Below are 20,180 nucleotides of genomic sequence, written 5' to 3'. Positions count from 1 at the left end.
GATGGACAAACTTGAAGAAGATTGAAACGGACTGTAATTGTGCTTTTTAAAACTTGTTTGCCTTAAACTCTTTTTTAGACTGAGTCTATTTTTGTTGCTCGTAACATTTGATACAATTAATGCTTGGGAGACTTATTTGTTTGACACGAAGTTGTAATTTTGTCATCCATGGACATGTAAACTAGCGGATAGGACGCATAACGGGTATTAAAACAGACATGACACAGTCCTCTTAATGATCTTTTTCAAACTTAAGGTCAAAACTAAAAACCGTCAAGCTAAACAACGCGGAACAAAAGGCATTGAATTGAAGGATCGCATAATATTGTCCTTTCTCAACTGTAAAATTAAAGGAAGCAATTAACTAGGGGAAATAAAAACCCCAATCTAGCTGTTTCCTCGTTTTCAAGAGTTGAAGTGTAGACAGTTAAGTCATTAGTAGCTTCATTGTATCCTGTTGTATAAAGTAGGTATAATTTGATGTCAATCACAATTATTTTCTCTTCTTTGCAAAAGCGTGTCTATGTGATTTATTGCTTGGCCAATTAAAGATGTCAAAATTCAGCTGTTTAGGCCCGGGGGCGACTCCGCATATGAAAGGGGTGGGGATGCTCGTCGGAAATTTTAAATTAAAGTCTTAATGAAACCGATCAGGGCGTGGACCAAGCTCTTTTTGATCCCTAAAAGAAACCATGTTAAAACACAGACAATATACTTATATTTTTTTTGCGTGCGACCCTAAACGAGACCTTCACGGCTAAATATGATGGCGTTTTGCCCAGAACACCCTAAGTGAGACCAAAATTTACACCCCTAAGCGAGATGACGAGCATCCCCATCCCTTTCTTATGCGAAGTCCCCCCCCCGGGTGTTCAGGTCAATTCTGTGCTGAAATCATTACTTCATGCCTTTACCCATACGCAAAATACTCCTGTAGAGTCAGATGACGAAGATATCAAACCGAAATTTTATCAGGAAGCACTAACCACTTTTTTGTGATTTTTGTAGGCAAAAAAAACTTGAAAGCGTTGGCCAAGTTTCATTCCCTGTCCATGGCATGATCCTTGCCATTCGTTGCGACAGACGACAGGAAAAAGTTTCAATGTCTTAATATTAAGTCTAATATAACAAAACGAAGTTATTTTTAGAATTCAAGTGATGCGAAAAAAGATAGCAAATGGCGCCCCTTTGAATTTGTACGGCCAGCCACCTTCACTGAGAACAGCATGTGTTTCCAAACAAACGCGCGAATTGTTCTTGATTGTTCATCGCAAAAACTCACAATTGTGGAACCGAAAAAAATCGCAGCAGCTGTTGTAATGAGTTAGCCAAACCTGCTGTGAGCCGTTTCGCCTTCATAACTGCCAATTTAAAATTCAACTGACATATGTTCCATGCTGTTGTTTGAAGCAAATAAAAAACATTAACCTTTCAATTCAATATTAATAGTAATGTGGCGAAAAGCATTCTGATTTACTCCTTTCGTGAGAGGTTATCTTAAATTTAAGAACATTTGTCAAAAACTTTCCACCGATTAACTTTGCTATTGTCCTGCTTAAGTAGTAAACAAAAAAACCGAATTGTTTTTGTTTAATCGCATGGAAACGGACAGAGGCTTTTCTGCATAAAAATTCGTTTCAATCTGTTTTTCAAGATGAAGCCCTCTTTGGCGTTTGCCTTTGCTTTCCTCGCCTCTGTTCGTTCAAATTCAGATGAAGGTGAGGCTTCTTTAGTATATTTAGCTTTGATAACTTCCCTAGTTCCTGAATCATGTTGCTGCCTTTTTTGTAGGGTAGCTTATATTAAGCTTAACAATCTTTGTACGTCCGTTGAATTGCAGTCGGTGTGTTCAGAAGGGCGTAGAAGTTCTGAAACTAAAAGATTGGTAATGCACATTGACCTCATTCTTCACAGTAAATGCGCATGCGTTTACCTTTATCCCTCAAATCACCCAGTTTAACAGACGGTTCAACTTTTCAAATACGACTCACGCGAGCGGCGAGCGGCGAGAGCGCAAGCCACTAAGTGGCGTTTGATGCTCTGAAACGCGATTTCTAGTGGAGTTCTGAGAGGACAATTTCTGTCGAAAAAAATGATCGCTAAATCGATTTTCATTATTCGCATTTTCAAAAGTGATAATTATAAATGACTACAAGCCGTACTAGATTTTTTTTTTAATTTCGTGTGGTTTCTTAAAGTTTTAAGTATACTCTGTTAGGTTTTCTTGTAGACTACACGGATTTGCTTGCCTCCCGGTTAGCTCAGTGGGATAAGCGCCAGTCTGCTGAGCGGGAGGCCGTAGGTTCAAACCCCGCTCGGACCAACACTCAGGGTCTTTAAATAACTTTGTAATAACATATGCAAACGGGTTGACTTTCTAGTCTTCTCAGATAAGGACGATAAACCGTAGGCCCCGTCTCACAAGCCCTTGCACAATTGTAATTAATAAAAAATCTGTGGGACGTTAAAGAACCCAAACACTGTTCGTAAAGAGTAGGGAACGTCTTGCCCAGTGTAGTGGTCTATCTCACTTTCACACTCATGTATGGGGGCATCATTACTCATTCCTTCATTACTTGTAAACTGCACCTTAAGCACTGGCAAAGTCCCCCAACCAGTGTTGTAAATTATGCCTGAAAAGCCCTGAGTTCTTTGTGTTTTTCGGTCATCCAGAATTCAATCGATTTGGGTTCTTACCTACACTCGATATGTTCAGTCTATTTCAGTGTTTCATCTTTATATCACGGACCCACAATACTTTAATTTAAGACAATCGTAAATAACTAAACGTTTTATGCTTCGCTCCTCTTCTTTCCAAGTTCTGCTGCCAATAGACAGTGTCCAAGATGGAAAACTACGACAAAGGCTAGAGAAATTTATCATGGACGAGAGCCCTAGAAAAAATGATACTGCGGTTGGAGACGAACAAGGTTTCGAAAAATCGCCAGGTACAGAAGAAGAAAAGGGGATCAAAGTGGCCGGACTGCAGCAAGGGAAGAAAAATACCTCTGGATCCAGTTCCTTGAAAGCCGGTTAGATTTAACCCAGGGTTAAAATTTTAACTAGTATGCGATTTCGTTTCTGAAGTTTCTTAGAGACTGTTGGAGTCATTTTAAGTCCGGTAAACATTACTTCGGCATTACTGGGTTTTCCTCAAGCCCGAATTCCGGCTCTGTGTCAATAGCCCATGAGGCCGAAGGCTGAATGTGCTATTGACTCAGAGGCCATGAGGGAGAGAGAAATAATTGTTTTAGTAAAATCCAACTAGTTGGTCAAAAATATCGAGAATAAAAAATTTTAGCTAGTTAAAAGCTAGACTTTAATCCTTTTGCCGCCAAAAAGCCCGCGCTTTTCGCTACTAGGGGGCTATAACATATAGCCTAGTAGTAGCTCAACCAATCAGAACACAGCATTGATAATAGACCACTAGCTGGATTTTACTAATTAGTGTTATTTATCCCGGCCTACAAAAGCTTGTTCAACTGAGCAAATCGACGTTTGCTCATGATCACTTTCAGGTTGACCATCTTTCTAGAAACCCGGCGCTCCGGTGTAAACAACTTCATTAAGGGAGTATAAGGAATTATGTGATCTATTTCAGTTCGGGAAGAACAATCAAAAACTGTTAGTAGTTATAGAATGATGGATAATAGCGCTTTATACTATTACTAAAAATAGGTTTTGTCACCTTAGACCCCCCCGCGTGACTCAGACAAACTTTGCATTCTACTCCAAGGCTTTGTATGGGAAACATACGTTTCCGACATGAAAATTGTTCATAAAATTCACAGTGAGCATTTTTAAAATGTTTTTTGAGCATAATTCCAATATATAAAAGGCACTAATGCTATTGGGAGCAAAACCTGGTCCAGTAACTCAATATAGTTAAAACCAGAAAATAAATCGACTCGATCAAAGAAGGCTACTGAAATATCGGATCCCTAGCTCTCTGTCTTAGGCAGAAAGCACCGCTATGCACTGAAACATGACATAACATTATTGGCTGTGTAATACTCCAAAACCGAAATTGCTAAAGAGAAAATCGAGTTTGGATGGTGCTTCTAGCAAGCCTGTGACAGAATATCTAAGGTGAAAAGCACACCAATATTAGCACAAACCGCAAATCGTTTAAGTTTGTTCTGTTGTTGTGCGGCCAGGTAGACCATATGAATCTGCGACAAATATTTACTAGTTTATATCCTGTAGTACTAAGTAGCGTAACATAAGCACTCGAAAAACAAATTGAGCAACCTTTGCCTATAAATTTAACCAAATGCACCGTTTCACGCACAGCTATGAAGCCCTGCTTTCCACATATTTTAACATAATTTTACCAACAGCATTAGGACGCCGCATAAGAAATAAAACCACTCATCTGTACAGTTTTTTCCGCGTTTAACGCTGTCTTGGCACGAGTTGATTATTTTCAGGATATTTATTATCGAAACCAAGCTCGATTTTGTTTCCTTTAACGATAAACATCTTCAAAGACGACGAAAATTTGTTGCCGAACGTGACTTTCCCATACTAAACTGTTACACTGGTCAGGTTTAATGTCTGAGTCACAGCAGGGACCAGAATTTGTGACGTCATTAGTAGAAAGCGCTATTTCTTTCGTTTTCTTACACAACATGGTGGCAACGGTCAGTGAACGGTGAAGGTAGTCGGGGGAGAAATTTTTTTATAATTTGGCATTGACTGGACTTGATCATTTTTTTTTATTTTCAGCTGGTCTTTGAATCGCTTGTCTCGTGACATGGATTTAGGCACATAACCATACAGTCAGCTCTCTCTAAAGGTGATGTCACAGGAGACGATGCAACAACCATTTTCAGGCAACACAGCGTTATCCGGCAATGTTGGAACAATGTTGCAACCGTTCGAAAGAATGTCGCAACAATGCTGTAATGCTGTGTTGCGCTGAAAATTGTTGTTGCGAATCGTCCCGCGTAACACCACCTCAAGACGGATTCACACCTTTGGGACCGGTATAATAAAGTGTCGGTCTTAGAGAGATGCCCTTCTTATAGAGTCAACTGAAAGGAGTTAAGAAAGGAAGGGACCAACTCAAGGTGTCCGTCCTATGGAGATCTCCGTTAAGAGAGAGGTGATTGTAATAGGCAATCCGGCATTTTCTTATGTACGCTTTTGATTTATTGGCAGCCGATAATCCTGAACTGTATAACGATGACATGAACTATGAAAGATTCATCGAGGACGAGCTGTTCTAAAACGCCCAGACTCTCTTTAAAGGGGATTAGCTTGCAGCTTTTTCAGTCCGCGAGAACATACCACAGCATGCCACCGAGATATATACAGTGACAAAGGAGACTCGAAGGACTCAACAACAGGACAAAGGATGCAACAACATGCAATTCCCCCTCTTACGGGTTTCTCGGATGTGTCACAGTTTAGCCTGCATGGCAGGCTTTCGATATTCTCCTTTCCCTCATGTCACATGAGGTTTCACTACGATCTAAAAAAACTGTTTGATTATAATATATTTTACTCCTGATGCAAGTAAAATTGTTACTTTCTTAAGTGTTCGCATAAGTCTAATATTTTGGAAAGATCAAAGAATTCACTTTAGGGAAAAATGCACTGCAAATTTTCCTATTCACCGCCTACTATTTAGCACAGTTTAAATTTGTCCCTTTTCTGGAAAGTTAGTCAGCCAAAATTCAATGCAAAAGAAAGACGATAAAATGAATTGAAAGGTAATGGAAAAAAAAATAAATAAGGGCCTGCCTCCAGGGCCTGCAAAAAAATCCCTCTAAATTTTAGCATATTTATATGACATTAGCAGACAAAAAGGCCCTTAACGTTGCAAATCTCTTTTTAGCTATTTCCATGTTGACTGGCCGATAAAAGGTCCAAAAATGAGGGTTTTTCGTTCCTAAATGGTTGTCGCCAAGGGGCTTTTTAGTATCCTAGCTGTTATATAGGAAAAGCAAAAACACAAAATGATAAGTATACAACTTCAATTTCGTTTTCTGACAGTGCAAGTTTATTTCAAGGTTCTACAGTTTACAGTTATCGTTAATTATTTATGTCATTCTCATTTATGCATTCCTCTGCTCGCAGGGTAATATATCTTGGAAGAAAACTGCAACTCCATCAATCCTGCATAGCGGGTGATGATCAACCTTAAATCTCTGTAGACAAAATGGCGAGATAACGTGTTTCTGATTTATACAAACCGTGTTATTTCACTTGCTACTTTAAAACTTCAAGCTGCCGTCATGATACCAATGATAATTTTAACATCAGTAGATAAATTGCTCGCTCATATTTCGGAAATACGGTCAGGCTACCAAGGATAACGATGATGCCATTACCACATATGGGAAATTTTGGTCGCCTGCAGACTGTTCACATCCCTTCCCCATTTTTCAGTAGGATCGTCGAGATTGTCAATGAGCGCTATGCGTTACGGGTGGCAGCCTTGGTGTTAAATGTTCCAAAGTCTAGCCTGGCGATGAGTGTCAATTCTACCAAGGGAGCTCGAGCGTGTGTTTCTCAACTCCCTTTCCCCACCGCTACATGCTCTGATGTAATAATGAGATGTACGCTCCGTATGTGTACGGACCGTACGGATCGAACGAACCGTAACGCATTGTGCCCTGATGTAGGGGTCTGTGAGCCTTTAAGGTCGCCTATATAATTTATAACTAAAGGCACATATGTTCGCCTACCGACTCATATTTGTAAGCAGAAACGGTGTATCATAAGGTCATGAGGTTCCTAAAGGAGTCTGAATGGGACCTCCCTGTTGAAGAAAGAAAGATGAAATTCTATACTGATCCAGGAGCTTATAACCTGGAGCGAACAACTCCTATACTAGGCCTATGTGCCCTATGTCACGGCGTTTTCATGGACTGGTTTATTTTTAGACACATTTTACCGCACTTATTCCCGTTAAAGTGGAATCACGGCTCCGTCTATGAGCGCATTCAGAGCATAAGATATCAAGAAGGAAAACTAAACGTCATTAAAAGGTAATAAATACCATTTTTAGGTCTTTAGGTTTTTCTGACTAGTTTGTGGGACTTAAAACAATGATATTGTAAGTTCGCGCCAATACCGTTCTAAAAATAAACTGGTTGGACAAAACGCCGTGACACAAGTACATGGAAGTTGCTCGCTCTGGGTTTATGGGCTCCTGACTGACCTTGAAAAACATAGACCTCGTTTGCCCAAGGTCCGCCTTGGCCGTCTAATTTGCATGCGCTGCTCTTCCCATATTTGTTAAACGTCTCTTCGGCAGTAGCACTTGCTGCACACCATCCTCCATCCTGCACTGCAAACACGCGGTAACCTCTTTTGCGAGCAACCAAAGCGCACTTAGCTATCGGGTTCTTACGAGTTTTGTAATTGCCATCCAAAGCGGGATCTTTTCCTTCTAGAGAAGAGATTGCCCGCTGTGCAGTGTCTTTGTAGCAGCCTACTCCTTCAAAGTCTACAACACAAAAAAAGGTATCACGGTTTCATGATAGTTTGGGAGTTTTTGCAACAGACCAAGGCAAACTAAAGGCTTGATTCTCACCAATTTCGCAGTTGATTCCAGAATATCCAGGCTTACAATCACAGCGATAACTCCCTTGAAGATTGACGCATTTAGCTCTGTTTTTGCAAGGATTGCATTCTTCGAAACACTCGTCGATATCTAGGGATAGAAGCAAATAGTCTAATAATGAAATATTCAATTTGAGAGCGGTGTTATATAAAAATGGTGAAATCAAATGGGAAATTAAAATAGCAGCCTGCGAGCAAGCTCTCGCGGTGTGCAGGCTATCGCTCTGATTCCATAATTTGTTTGTGGGAATATTTTAAACTTATATTAATTATTCTTCAAAACTCCCACCAACACATATTGTAAAACAAGGTGTATTCTGTAAATTTTTACGTCTGTACTAATTAATTATTCTCTGAAATTATGTAACATCTTGCATTCCGACAGTGAACACCACGCTTTAATGTGTGTTTGTCTACGCCACGCCTGGAAATCAGCTTTTGTTGTGACTATAGCGTAGTTAAATTAATTTGTTGATTGACTGATTGATCAGTTAAAAATGGATATACTTGCTCACCACAAATTAATAAGTCGTAATTGTTTCGCCTAAACATGCCCGAACAACATTCGGTTGTTTTCGTAGAAAAGTAAATAAGTATGAAACACTAAAGAAAGTTCAAGTTTTGGTGGGTGGCGTCGGGTATTCTATTTTTTTTTTTTGGAAATTTCGGTGCGGTAGAATTTATCATGCCGTCATCATTGTGTGGGACTTTTGGAGCCATAGGCTTGAAGTAGATACGAATGAATAAATTCAAACTTTGAAAGTGCTTATTAACTAAGTGATCTATATATTTTAAAAGGAAATATCAGCCATCAAAACCTTCAGAATTTAAAGTTCTGAATGGCAAAATGCAGAGTTTGAGATTTTAAAAACCGATAGTCTCTCCAAAAGTCTCCAGATTTCGGGGTTAAAATTTGCAGAGATCTCTAATTATGTTAAGATCTTTAGTCAGAGTCTCTGTGTTAAAAGTTTGATTAGAGAGTGATGACCACACGCTATTGGTAACTGTGAATTATAGTGTAAAGATGATTCGCCAAGAGATACTACACTCCTGGATTAGTAGCATCACCTATTTGACAGTGGCGTCCCATGAATCCACCGTTACAATTGCAGCGATAAGTTCCCGGATGATTAACACAGGTGGCACCGTTCTTGCAAGGTTTTTCGAGGCACTCGTTAATGTCTATAAGAGAGAAAGTATCACTTTGTTACCACTAATTGTGAGCTCTTTTTATTTATTCCAAATTTTTTTAGTTTGGGAAGGCTAACGTCCTTCTGACTTGAGACTTTTTAAGTACGTTAATTTGCTCTTAGCCATGCAGTACAAATAGATGCGACCAGTAGATTATTAATTATTTTATGAGCTGCGGAAAACACATGTAAAATCACAATCTGATTCGATATTTGTTATTTTTTTCGTTTTTAGGATTTTAAGAGAAGTCGGTCCTTTTTTTAATAGCATGAAACCAATTTCTTTTACCAAAGGCAGTTTCTTTGTAGTAGTAGGTACTAGTGTCTATGGAGATATCAGTGCACAATGAAAATGGAGCGTTAAATGTTTTTTGGTCATGGAAGTCAGTTGTCTTGTGACGATTAGCGTTCATGGAGTATTATCACGACAGTTCTCTAAGCTGCATTTTTAAAAGATTGGTGATCTGTATACATAGGTCGTCTACTTTTCAATTTGAAATGGTGGCAGATTCCGTAACTGTAGCTGGTGTGCTTAATTAATAAAAGAGATCATGCTTATACAGACAGAAGTGAACGTACGCTCCTTTCTCAGCGGGTGAAGGAAAAGCCGAAAGGTGCGTGTGCGTCTTCTCTCACAGGCTATATTTTCAATAGAAGTTCATCAAGACGAGGGAGAAGTATAAACCTTATAACGCGATCAATGTGTCCCATACTGACCTTTTTCGCAGTGTCTACCAGTGAAACCGACTTTGCAATTGCAACGATAACTTCCCGGCAGATTAACGCAGTTTCCACCGTTCCTGCATGGTTTGTCAAGACATTCGTTTATGTCTGCACAAATCATAAGGATAAAGTATCATGTTAATATGGTTATTGTTATTTAATCACTCAACCACTTCCGTGCAGTCTTTCAGTTCTCCCAGTCAATTTTGCCTAAAACCTGTTGAATACTTTTGGTCACTTTTGTTCTCTGATTTTTTCTGCGTTCCCGTGTGCTCTCGTTTATCTCACGGCAATTTTGCACATTTGTACATATACGTAAAACATAAACATTCTTTTCAGCTCAGGCATTAAAATTTTACACAATCCGATAAGTCCCAACTCCACCTTCAGCGAGCCAATAGAGAATAAAAAAAGGTCTTTATAGGTAGTTATCTGCGCGTGAAAACGCAATTCCAAAGCGCTTTGTTAGTTGCTTCCTTTTCATGTCTCCTTTTCACCTCTTTACTTCTGCAAGAATTCGTCTATATCATTTTAAAATGTAGAATAAGGACTTCAAGGAACTCTTGAGAAAGTGAATTTGAAAAAAGGAAAGCCGATTAAATGCCGGCTGGGCCTCAGTTATCGGATAGTTAAGAGCCAAATATCATATCTCCTCGATCCTGACCTTTTTCACAGTTTCTGCCAGTGTAAGCAGATGTGCACTTGCAACGATAACTTCCAGGAATATTCATACATGTAGCGCCATTCTTGCAAGGGTTGCCGAGACATTCGTCTTTGTCTGTAGAAAGAAAAAAGCTCCACGTTTCGCTCCCTGTAAGCGACTCCTGAGTCCGGGAAATTATGGCTTGTAGTATTCGGAATATGGGAAAATTTTGCTTTTGGAGTCCGGAACCCTGGGCTTTGGAATCCAGAATACAGCTCCAGGAATCCGGAATCCAAAATCCAAGTTTCATTGACAAAGGACATAATTTTTCTCCAAGCAGTGTAAAAACACAGCATCGTGAGCCGCCATTTTGGATCTGTTTAAGATTTCCTGACTTGATCATGACTATAGCTTAATTGTCACCCTGAAATTAGGGGAAAGCTGCCACGAAAGATATATTTAGCAAAACAGCAACGAAGGATCGAAGAAACAGCGAAGCGGACGAAACACCAGAAGGCCAGGCTGCTAAGCATGATCCAACATGGCCGCTCACATGCCAGTGGTCGCTTACAATCTTCGGCGGATAATTTCGTAAGTTCTAGAAGGATTTTGAGAGCTCAGAAAATTAGAAAATGTGTCATCTTTCCTGAAGTGACCTTGTCATATAGTTACAGGGCATGGGTGTTATGTCATCACTCAAAGTTTTCCTTAAATTTTTATCCCAGTTTTCAAAGTGGTAATTAAGACTTAAAAGGCGCTTTGCAACAATCAAAATAAGGGTGTGTAGAAAAAAAGACATCTACCGGTTCATTTGTCATCTACGAAAGAAAAAACGGACTAGTAACGGAACAAGTTAGGAGCTCCTGAACAAGTAAAACTGAAAAAGTCGATCCATTCTTCTATGACCTGTTTCACAGTTTCTGCCAATAAAGCCAGATGTGCACTTGCAGCGATAACTTCCCGGAAGATTGACACATGTGGCTTCGTTCTTGCACGGTTGGTTGAGGCATTCGTTTATGTCTGCAAGAAGAGGAAAGCAGCATTTTGATATTACATTTATCTCCACCAACGAACGAGTAATGTATCTCAGTAACTGATCGAAGTACGTTTTCTCGTTATTTTAGAAACAACAATTATTAAAAGAGACTGAATACATATATGAGTATTGGAAGATATTATAGAGACAATCATGGTTTTCTAACCCTTCTCACAGTTCTTGCCATGGTAACCAGATTTACAATCGCAGCGATAGCTTCCTGGAAGATTGAGACAGGTAGCACCGTTCTTGCATGGTTCGTCAACACATTCGTCGATGTCTACATGAACAAAAGGAACCGTCATTTATCACCTCTTCCCTGACATTATAGATTTAGCAGGATCTCTTAATTTGCTCGTTCTCGATTTCTGTTTGTTTGTTTGTTTGTTTGTTTTATCCTATTCCTGTTGTACTGTTTAGGTCGTTGAAGTTATAAAAATACGTGGCGTTAACAAACATTGCTGACACGAGATAAACTCTTTGACGATGTTTTGCATTATGCTTTTGCTGAAAATAGTGCTCAATTTAGATCGCAGGAATTAGCCTTAGACTCATGTGTGATACCGTTCGAATGCCTGCCTGCGAACACAGACGTATTCAGCGGTTGTCGCTTCTCTCCAGAACGTTTCCTCTCTACTCCAACTAGTAAACCTATTTTTTGCGGATTTACGAAGCGCCTCGTCTTCCTCTTTTTAATGCCATTTATTGTCACCGACGACTTCCACCATTTTGTCTGCTGTAGTAAAAACCGGCCTTGATGCGATAAAAATGACGTGTCGTCATTCTGTGATTTCAAAACATTTTACTTAGATATTTGTGTACAACGAAAAAAGCCTGGAAAGATGGAATTTATTCATCCATTAAGCGAACTAAAATTTTAATTCCTGACCTTTTTCACACTCTCTGCCAGTAAAACCGGATGGGCAATTACAGCGATAGCTTCCCAGAATATTGACGCAGGTGCCACCGTTCTTGCAAGGTTCGTCGAGGCATTCGTCAATGTCTTCAAAACAAAAAAGTATACGCGTTACTATTATTTTTAAAATGCTCCCAAAGCCGAAGCAGAAAAAAAGGAAACAAAAAATGAAGGTGTGAAAGTGGCAAAATATATGTTTTGTTATCCAGTCTTGTTATCCACTCTCGTCTTCGCATGACCAAATAGGATGTTACTTTCGGTATGATATTCATTTATCTATACGTGAAAAGACAACTAAAAAACTGTTTTATTGCGAGTTTTCCCAAACCGAATTTACGAAAACGATTGAGAGCTCCGCATGGTAGCGCACTGGTTTGCTGAAGAGATGACCTTAGCAAGAATCTCAGCTGTTTGGGATAAATGGCCACAAGCGTGACGTTTTTAACTGAAACCAATGATAAAAGTAACTAATTAACATCTCTTCAAGAAAGGTGGGGACAAAAATCCGCCACAAATTAGCAAATAATTACGACAAACTAAAGAGATAAAATTATAAGAAGATGTAGACGGTGGCAGGTCGGAGACTGGGGAGGTGGTGGGAAAAATTTTCAACTAAGCGTCAAAGGGATGTTACTTAGTAGTACAGGCTGATGGTAATAGTTGGAAGGGCCGCACGAAACATATAACAAGTCTTTTATATACAGCACTAAACACGTTCGATCTCCTGATTGGCCAGGGAACCACCGCATTCACACTGCTGATAAGAAAAGGGCTATGCCTCGAAATAAAATGACATTATGATTCCATCTTTTCATCATAATGTTTGTTTTAAAAGAGCACTATATTACTATTATTTTGCTCAGTATTAATCATCGCCACACCGACCCTCGTATGTTCTATATATTTTTGTGTTTTTTTTCTCTCTCTCTTATATATATTTTCATACTTTATATACTTCTCTTCTCTCGTAAATGTAATTTAATCGAAGGTCATGTAATTATTAGTTTCACTATATCTTGCCCTTCTCCATTTATTCTTGTAATCCGATATTTAAATCTTAAGAATAATAACTTCAAATCTGTAATATAATATAAATGACCTGCCTGTAATACAAAACAAATGGAGAAAATAAATCAAATACAAACACTCTCCTCGGGGCTTTTCAGGGACAGTTTCCCGGGAAATTGGCTGGGGACAGACCGTTAAAAAAGTGAAGTAAGGAGGGGGGGGGGGGGGGGGGGTTCTGCTTTGCATGCAATGTTTTTATGGCTCGTTACAAGATCACCGTTGTTTTTTTTTTTAGCTTGTATGACTTTTTATATTGATTGTTCTATTGATTGGCACACCGGCACCGGAATCGAACCCTAGCCTAAATCTTCCACATAAGGTTCCCAAAAAATTGTGGTGAGAAAACCAGGTGGTATTAAAAGTAGAAAAATAATGTAGAAATGAATAACTCAGCCAGTTTATTCTTTTCCGACCTTCCTCACAGTTTTTGCCAGTGTAACCGGATTTGCACTTGCAGTGATAGCTTCCTGAAAGGTTCTCACATGTGGCACCGTTCTTACAAGGGCTTGCTTCACATTCATTGATATCTGGAATAGTAAACGAAAGGTCAAATATTAGCCCCATCAAACTTATCCTAATATAGTCCCGCCCATTACTAAACTGGCAAGGCCGAGAAGAACAGATCCGCTGTCTTCAAAAGGTATAACTCTCTCAGTCGGGAGATTCAAATGACGTCAAAGTCTTCATGATCAGTTTTCTTTCAATCAGTTAGTCTACGAACTATGCACGAGTGCCCTAAATTTCTCCCGAGACAGGCAGGAAAATTAAACGGAATACTTTTAAGCATTGATCTAGTGTGAAGTCACCGCTAATTTCCTGCCCCAAGGTAAAGCATTCTGTTAAAAGCTCTCTGCATATTCGTTCCAAGTCGGAATGTCAGGGACACTCAGTTAAACACTGTAAAAAACAATTCAATTTGGGTTCCTCAGTCATCTATTTTCAGGCGCTGGTTCGCGCTTACGTAGCGAAGCGTTACTTAAATTTGAAGGCTACAACGATGTACAGATAACCACTTTATTTCTGAACTGGTTGCCAACGGTAACTTAATCTGCAACAGTCAAACTGCAAAGCAAATGAAAGATTTGCGTTTTAAGCATGAAATTGCACTTAAAGGCTGAAATATTCGCAGCGAAATGCTACTTACAATTCTGTTGGGTAATCCACACATCTTAACACGGCTCTTTACATTATCTTTCAACGGTTGTGTCCGGTTGATTGCAAGGCGAGTCTAATTAAAAATACATTACGCCTATTTATACAAAAATGCTAATTCGTCGCCAGGTCCTTCGCGACTGCATTTTTGGCGCCAAATCGGTACAGCTACACAAGCGCAAATCAGGCGCATTGCGGACATAAAACTTTACGTTTCCTAAAAAGAAACTTTACGTTTTCCTAAAATGAATTTCATCAGGAATATAGGAATTTCCGGGCCAGTCTTGCCTCGAAGAGCTCGTTCTTTGGATATTAATTACACTATACTTGAGTTCTTGGATAACGCTACTAGCAACGCCTAATCTTGAAAAGAAGACTCGGTTTTAGTCTATTCTCACTTTTTAGAACGAATGTGTGCAGCTAAATCAGCACTTAACGACCCCCCGGGGACAACACTCGGACATACTTCGTTAAATGTTACTAAAAATTCAATCCGAAACATCCTGTGAAGACAACGTTTGTGCTTAAAGTACTCCCTGGTACGAAACAGCATTTTTAAAGCCGATTAATCATTCGATCACCGAGTTTGTTTCTTTAATGAATATCCTTGGGAAGCGAATCTGCCATTTTCACGCAAGAGCGGACGCAAGAAGGAGAAAAGCACGGTTTCCTTGACGCATGAGCAGAATATTATTTGCAGCCAAACACTGTTGGACGGCATTGCGCGTGAGCAGACCTTTGCAGGGCACGAGGTGGGCTCTCGGCCAATGAAAAGAAAGAAAAATTTGCTTCGAATGATAAATCAATTTATCGGCAGAGAATAAAATCATATACTACCAAACCTTGCTCGCAGTTTTTGCCAGTGAATCCAGATTTACAATCGCACCGGTAATCGGCTCCTTGAAGGTTAACACAGGTAGCGCCATTTTTGCATGGCTTTTGGTTACACTTGTTCACATCTAAAGTAAAGCAAATTGGTGATAAAATATAATTACAGAACTAGGCGTTCGACTGTCTGTTAAGGAAAATGAAACCTTCCATAACGTTAAGTAGGACAAATTTTGTGCTGCCGATTTGTCTTTCCTTCAGCACTCCTCAGTCAAACACCTTTAATAAAACCAGTCGACTTAAAAATCAAAGTTTGATTCAATAGTTACATTTATAAAGGGGCTGATCGTGATCAAAACAAGCAAAATAGGTTTCATCGCTCTGTCACGATCGAAGACTCACTGATGATACCTTTCCTTTAACTTGAACTTTTTCTTCCGGCTGACCAAGAACAGTGCAAACGGAGTTATGAAGACGCGAACAGTTTATATAGATGGCACGTTTTGTTCACTGAGTTGGAAATATTTTGGAAATATTTTCAGAGATGCAATAACAAAACAAGTAATATATGACTTGGCTTTCGAGTGATATAAATAATTATGTAAATTGATCTGCATAATTCTTCATATTATACTCAACCTCATGCAATAACTGCTAAAAAATGTACTGACCAACGATCATGCTGCAACACTTGAACCGTTCAATACAGCCTAAAAAGTGACAACTTCCTCTGTATAGACCAACCATGTAATGATCCTTCGTACATCTATTCCATCCTTTGTGGTCAAACGCACGATAGACGTTCTTAACATAACAATGCCGGTATTTATTAGGTAAGTTGTTGGGTCTACAGCATCGGCCGTTCTCAATGTTACCCAGCCATTGACCATCGGTACGGTAAAATCCCTGCAGAAAGTAGCCACGTGGACAGAGTGCCCAATGGTGGTTTCTGAAAAAATAATTACATTCGCTGTTTTTCTTAGGGCGCTAATTAGATATGAAAAGTCAGACTGACGCCATACTGGTCGGCCGGACCGGTCATCTTGAAAAAGAAATAGGCTTCTCTATGGAGATTCCATGTTTAACCCCCAGGTAGGATGGAGGCCCCTTTGCTTGATTTCAATGCAATTATTTAGCAATTGCTGATAAAGAAAACAGTGAAACCGATTTTCTTAACTGCACAAGTATCTTTAAATGTCTGGCTTGTGTATTTTAGTACAGATACTGCCATTATTGTGAGAAACACGATAACACGTAGAAAGACACTAACGCCCCTTTAATTTTATTGTGAGGTCCTGTTTATATTTTAACGGGGTCCTAACAATGCGGGTCATTATTAAAATATCATGAGTGACAATGCACATTAACCGTTTCATATGACCACTCTAGATCTTATGAGAAATTGTATGCAAAAAATTAAATAAGAGTTATGTGTGATCAAAACTGTGAGCTCAAAATTCGATAAGAGCCCTTCATCATCCAACTTTCTGTTGGCACACGGATACAAGTACGCATTGATATATTTGAAACATCTCGGTCTTAAACCAGCGGCATATATACCGGGAGTTCTGCCTATGGCCTATAAGGGGTAGTCGGTCTCTAAATTAGGCCCAGGTGCATATTATCATGCTCAGTGAAAAAGTCGAGAAAACGTTCTGACCATGTTCTAGTTATGTGATTATTCATATTTTAAATTAAGACGGTGCATTTAGAACAGTTAAAAGGGCTACAAAGTTCTAAATTAGGTATGTGAAAGGGCTGCCATTTGTAGATTAAAGCGATTTTCATATGACCTTGAAATGAAAACGCGCGAACAAAACAGAAACAACAAACGAACGGAAATAAAGCCACTTGATTGGTTTATCGAACGGATACAAACGCACCTGGTTTTTGGTTGGTTAAGCGAACGCTGGGCTGAAAAAACTTCATGCCCGAAGAACTTTCTAGAAACCGCTTTGACGTCATACTGCAACACGATTGGTCAATCGAACAATGCCTTCTCCATATTAGGGTTTTCTTTGGCGGGAAAAGTCCATGTTTTGTTCTTTTCACCCATTGGCTAATAAAACAAATAACGAACACTTACCGAAACCATTTTTCAAAGACATACGAAAATCGCTCTATGGAAAGTATACGAAATAGGGGTACCTTTTTTGTCAGCTTTTGTCAAAAATGGTATGCAAAGGGGTAAGAGATTGGACACCAGGCGGAACCTGATCTCACTGACCTGTCCAACACACTCCACCAGTTTGCGATCTTGCAATGTGACGGCTGGTGCTGGTTCGGCGAAGGAGCCTTGCAGCACCATCCTTCCTCGATCAGATATAATCCATCGCTATGACCCTTGTTGTCATTTCTGTAGATCCCATTCAAGTACTCGGTAGAGTGACTACACCTAGACCAGCCTCTCTTGTCAAATGAATGCCACCAATCCACCTTCCTACAATGGTTGGCCTCCACCGTCAGAAGAAACACCCCCAATAACACTGCAAGGTTAACAAAAGGATTCAAAGATGTTGCTAATATGGCCTTAAATATATATATATTTAGCCGGGGCTAAAAGCGAAGCCTCCGTTTCTATACTTGTGATAAAAGCAATCAAATTAAAGTAATAACATGAACTTCATAAGCCAAAAAAAAAAAGAATCTTCACATCCCTACGAGCCTTCGGCATCAGACACCTTTAGAAGAAGGGGCTAAATGAGTAAGAAAAACTGAAATATCCCGCAAACAAACCTGAATTGAAAAAAATTGTTAACTTGTAGGTCTCTCTCAATTTACAGGTTACGATTTCTAGGGTCTGTATTTCTGTGTTTAAGGGAAGACCTAAAAGGATAATCAGGCCGGCTTAAGGACTTTAACACTGCAAAGTTTAAAAAGGATTCACAGTCCTCTCGACGTATCACAAAGATGTAGGTATAGCCTGTGCACAAGCGCCCCCTCCCTCAAGAGAAAATCACAGGTGGCGTCTGTACACAGGCAACGAAGATGTTACTAAAATAGCCTTTAAATATTGTGGATGAACAGAGAAGCGGTTTTAGCCTCTTGGTTGTGTCTGGTCATTGGTTTAGAAATTTTTGAAACTGAGCAGGTCTAGTTTGTGCTGAAACATAGTATAGCTGGCCATCGAGGACCTCTGCTTTTTCCTTAATGATGGCTCGGTGATGGCCGATTAACTTGTTTAATTCTCTAGTTATTATAACCAAACTTGCTATATCACTGAATTCATTCCACTTATTTTAATCTGAAAACTCATCAAAGGTATTTTGCGTTCAGTTTTAATTTTTTGAATCTTAGCAAAATATCATGCATTTGAAGAATCAAAAGAAATCTTCCCCAAGAAATCCAGCTCGCGCGACATTTTGAGTCATGATACTATCTCCCTTAGGTGTGGTCAGCATTATGCTTGAGTACGACCTCGACTTATCAGTTTTGCACATGATAAAAAGTGCTTTGGTTTAGAAAACTGCTTTGCAAAGCCAAGTTTAATTTGTAGTTGGTTAATAAAAATGATTAAAATTTATTTAACAATAATGACGCTTCCCCTTAAAACCCAAAACACATGTTGATCAGGTGGCTACACTATTTGTGTCTTAACACAAGTGGTTTGTAATATAAATCCCAGTAAAACTGGTAATGGTTAATAATTAAAATAAGAATTCTCTAGCCAACGCCAAATGTCTTTCTTTACAGACGTTGAAAGATTTTGAATGGTGTCAGCCCTCTCTTTCTCAAAACTAGAAAATCATAACTAGGTGTTACTTGTAACAATATTCGAACGCACACGATGTCACTGTGTTTAGGCCTCCTCCCTCCCCCCTAGTTGGGAGGGGATCAATTGTGTCCGTTTGGGAGATCGATGATATGCTTCCTCATCAACATATGCACTTGAATGTCGAAATTAAATTCGATGACGATATCAGTCTTGATCGGTTTTGAGACAGTATAGCTTCTAGTTAGATGCATAACGTTTGGTTTTATAAATAAATCGTGTGGTGATAAGCGTTGAAAGGAAAATACCGAGAAAAAAAAAGAAACGGAAAGAAGACGCGACTGTTGAATTGATAGCTATTTTAATGACAAATCCAAATATGAAACCGTGCACAGTTGTGATACTCTCCAGTAACTAATTTTCTTCTTCGATGCCTCTGGACCTGTTTTTATGTACCAAGTAAACAATTTCTTACCCGAGGCATAGACGAGTGACAGCCTATGAAGATGGGGCACGCATGTTACGTTAGTTTTTTGATAGGTCATAAAATTCAATATTGAACTTAGTAAGTTCAATTAAAATTCAGTTTAAAGCAGTCGACAGTTTTTAAAGTTCTGCCGGTTTATCGTTCAAAACTGTACGAAGATTACTCAAAGCTAAATGATTTGTTAAAACAGTGCTGCCTTTGTAATGACATCTGCAAACGGTCGAACGGATGATAAGGACGAAAAATCATAGAACCCGTCTTACAGCACTTTTATTTATCTGATTATTAAGCTAAGGGACGTAAAAGAACCCAACAAAAAGAGAAGAGAGTCCCGAAAAGAGTAGGGGACGTAAAGCCCGGTGGTGTGGTCAACCTTTTTTGGGGCTGGATGGGTTATCTGTGAGGAGAGATCTTAATGTAGGGATTCCCCGTTGGTGTTAAAGAATACTGACCTCCATGGACTAGAACCTTCATTCCTTTTACGCGAAAACTGCGGAGCAATAAACCGGCCCAGACACGCGAACACTGCAGGGGATCGAACAGACAAGGATAAGGAACCGTGGGGGTGATTTAAATTCAATGTTGTGAGCAGCGATCTTTTCACTTCACTTAGTGATAAATCCTCACACGAAGACCGATGCTATGTGTATATAACGTTGCTTTGCCGGCGTTTAGTTTTGCCACCCACCCCCGAATTCTTAAATTACAGCCAGATGTAATATCATCTGAAGAATCAGATACGGTCAGTATAGTTTTTACCAAGATTTGCCATCATTTTTGACATTTCTTCGCCGGATCGAGTGCTTGGTAAATGGCAGATCAGTAGCTGAGAGATGTGTCGTTGACCGAA

The 20,180-nt window shown here is 39.4% G+C and overlaps 2 protein-coding genes across 3 annotated transcripts; one reads left to right on the top strand and one right to left on the bottom strand.

Annotated features, from left to right (window-relative positions):
* Positions 1-1,609: 1,609 nt before the first annotated feature.
* On the top strand, positions 1,610-5,705 carry LOC140938993 (uncharacterized). Of its 2 annotated transcripts, none has more exons than XM_073388551.1 (3): positions 1,610-1,718; positions 2,820-2,948; positions 5,164-5,705. In XM_073388551.1, the coding sequence occupies exons 1-3, from the start codon at positions 1,655-1,657 to the stop codon at positions 5,229-5,231; spliced, it is 261 nt and encodes an 86-aa protein (XP_073244652.1). In that variant the 5' UTR covers positions 1,610-1,654; the 3' UTR covers positions 5,232-5,705. The 2 variants fall into 2 exon arrangements, with proteins under 2 accessions (XP_073244652.1, XP_073244651.1); XM_073388550.1 differs by having other exon boundaries at positions 2,820-3,032.
* Positions 5,706-5,984: 279 nt separating this feature from the next.
* On the bottom strand, positions 5,985-19,928 carry LOC140938982 (uncharacterized). Its single transcript, XM_073388538.1, has 14 exons — positions 19,783-19,928; positions 17,359-17,617; positions 15,803-16,080; positions 15,146-15,262; positions 13,565-13,678; positions 12,057-12,170; positions 11,334-11,447; positions 11,038-11,151; positions 10,153-10,266; positions 9,483-9,596; positions 8,644-8,757; positions 7,547-7,666; positions 7,172-7,459; positions 5,985-6,155 (listed from the first exon to the last, which is right to left on the bottom strand). Exons 1-14 carry the CDS (start codon positions 19,802-19,804, stop codon positions 6,148-6,150), a joined length of 1,890 nt encoding a protein of 629 aa, XP_073244639.1. The 5' UTR covers positions 19,805-19,928; the 3' UTR covers positions 5,985-6,147.
* Positions 19,929-20,180: the final 252 nt, after the last annotated feature.

Source organism: Porites lutea, chromosome 5 (genome assembly GCF_958299795.1).
Source record: "Porites lutea chromosome 5, jaPorLute2.1, whole genome shotgun sequence".
Taxonomy (NCBI): Eukaryota; Metazoa; Cnidaria; class Anthozoa; order Scleractinia; family Poritidae; genus Porites; species Porites lutea.
The sequence above is the reverse complement of the archived record's forward strand: the minus strand, read 5'-3'. Positions and strand labels throughout refer to the sequence as shown.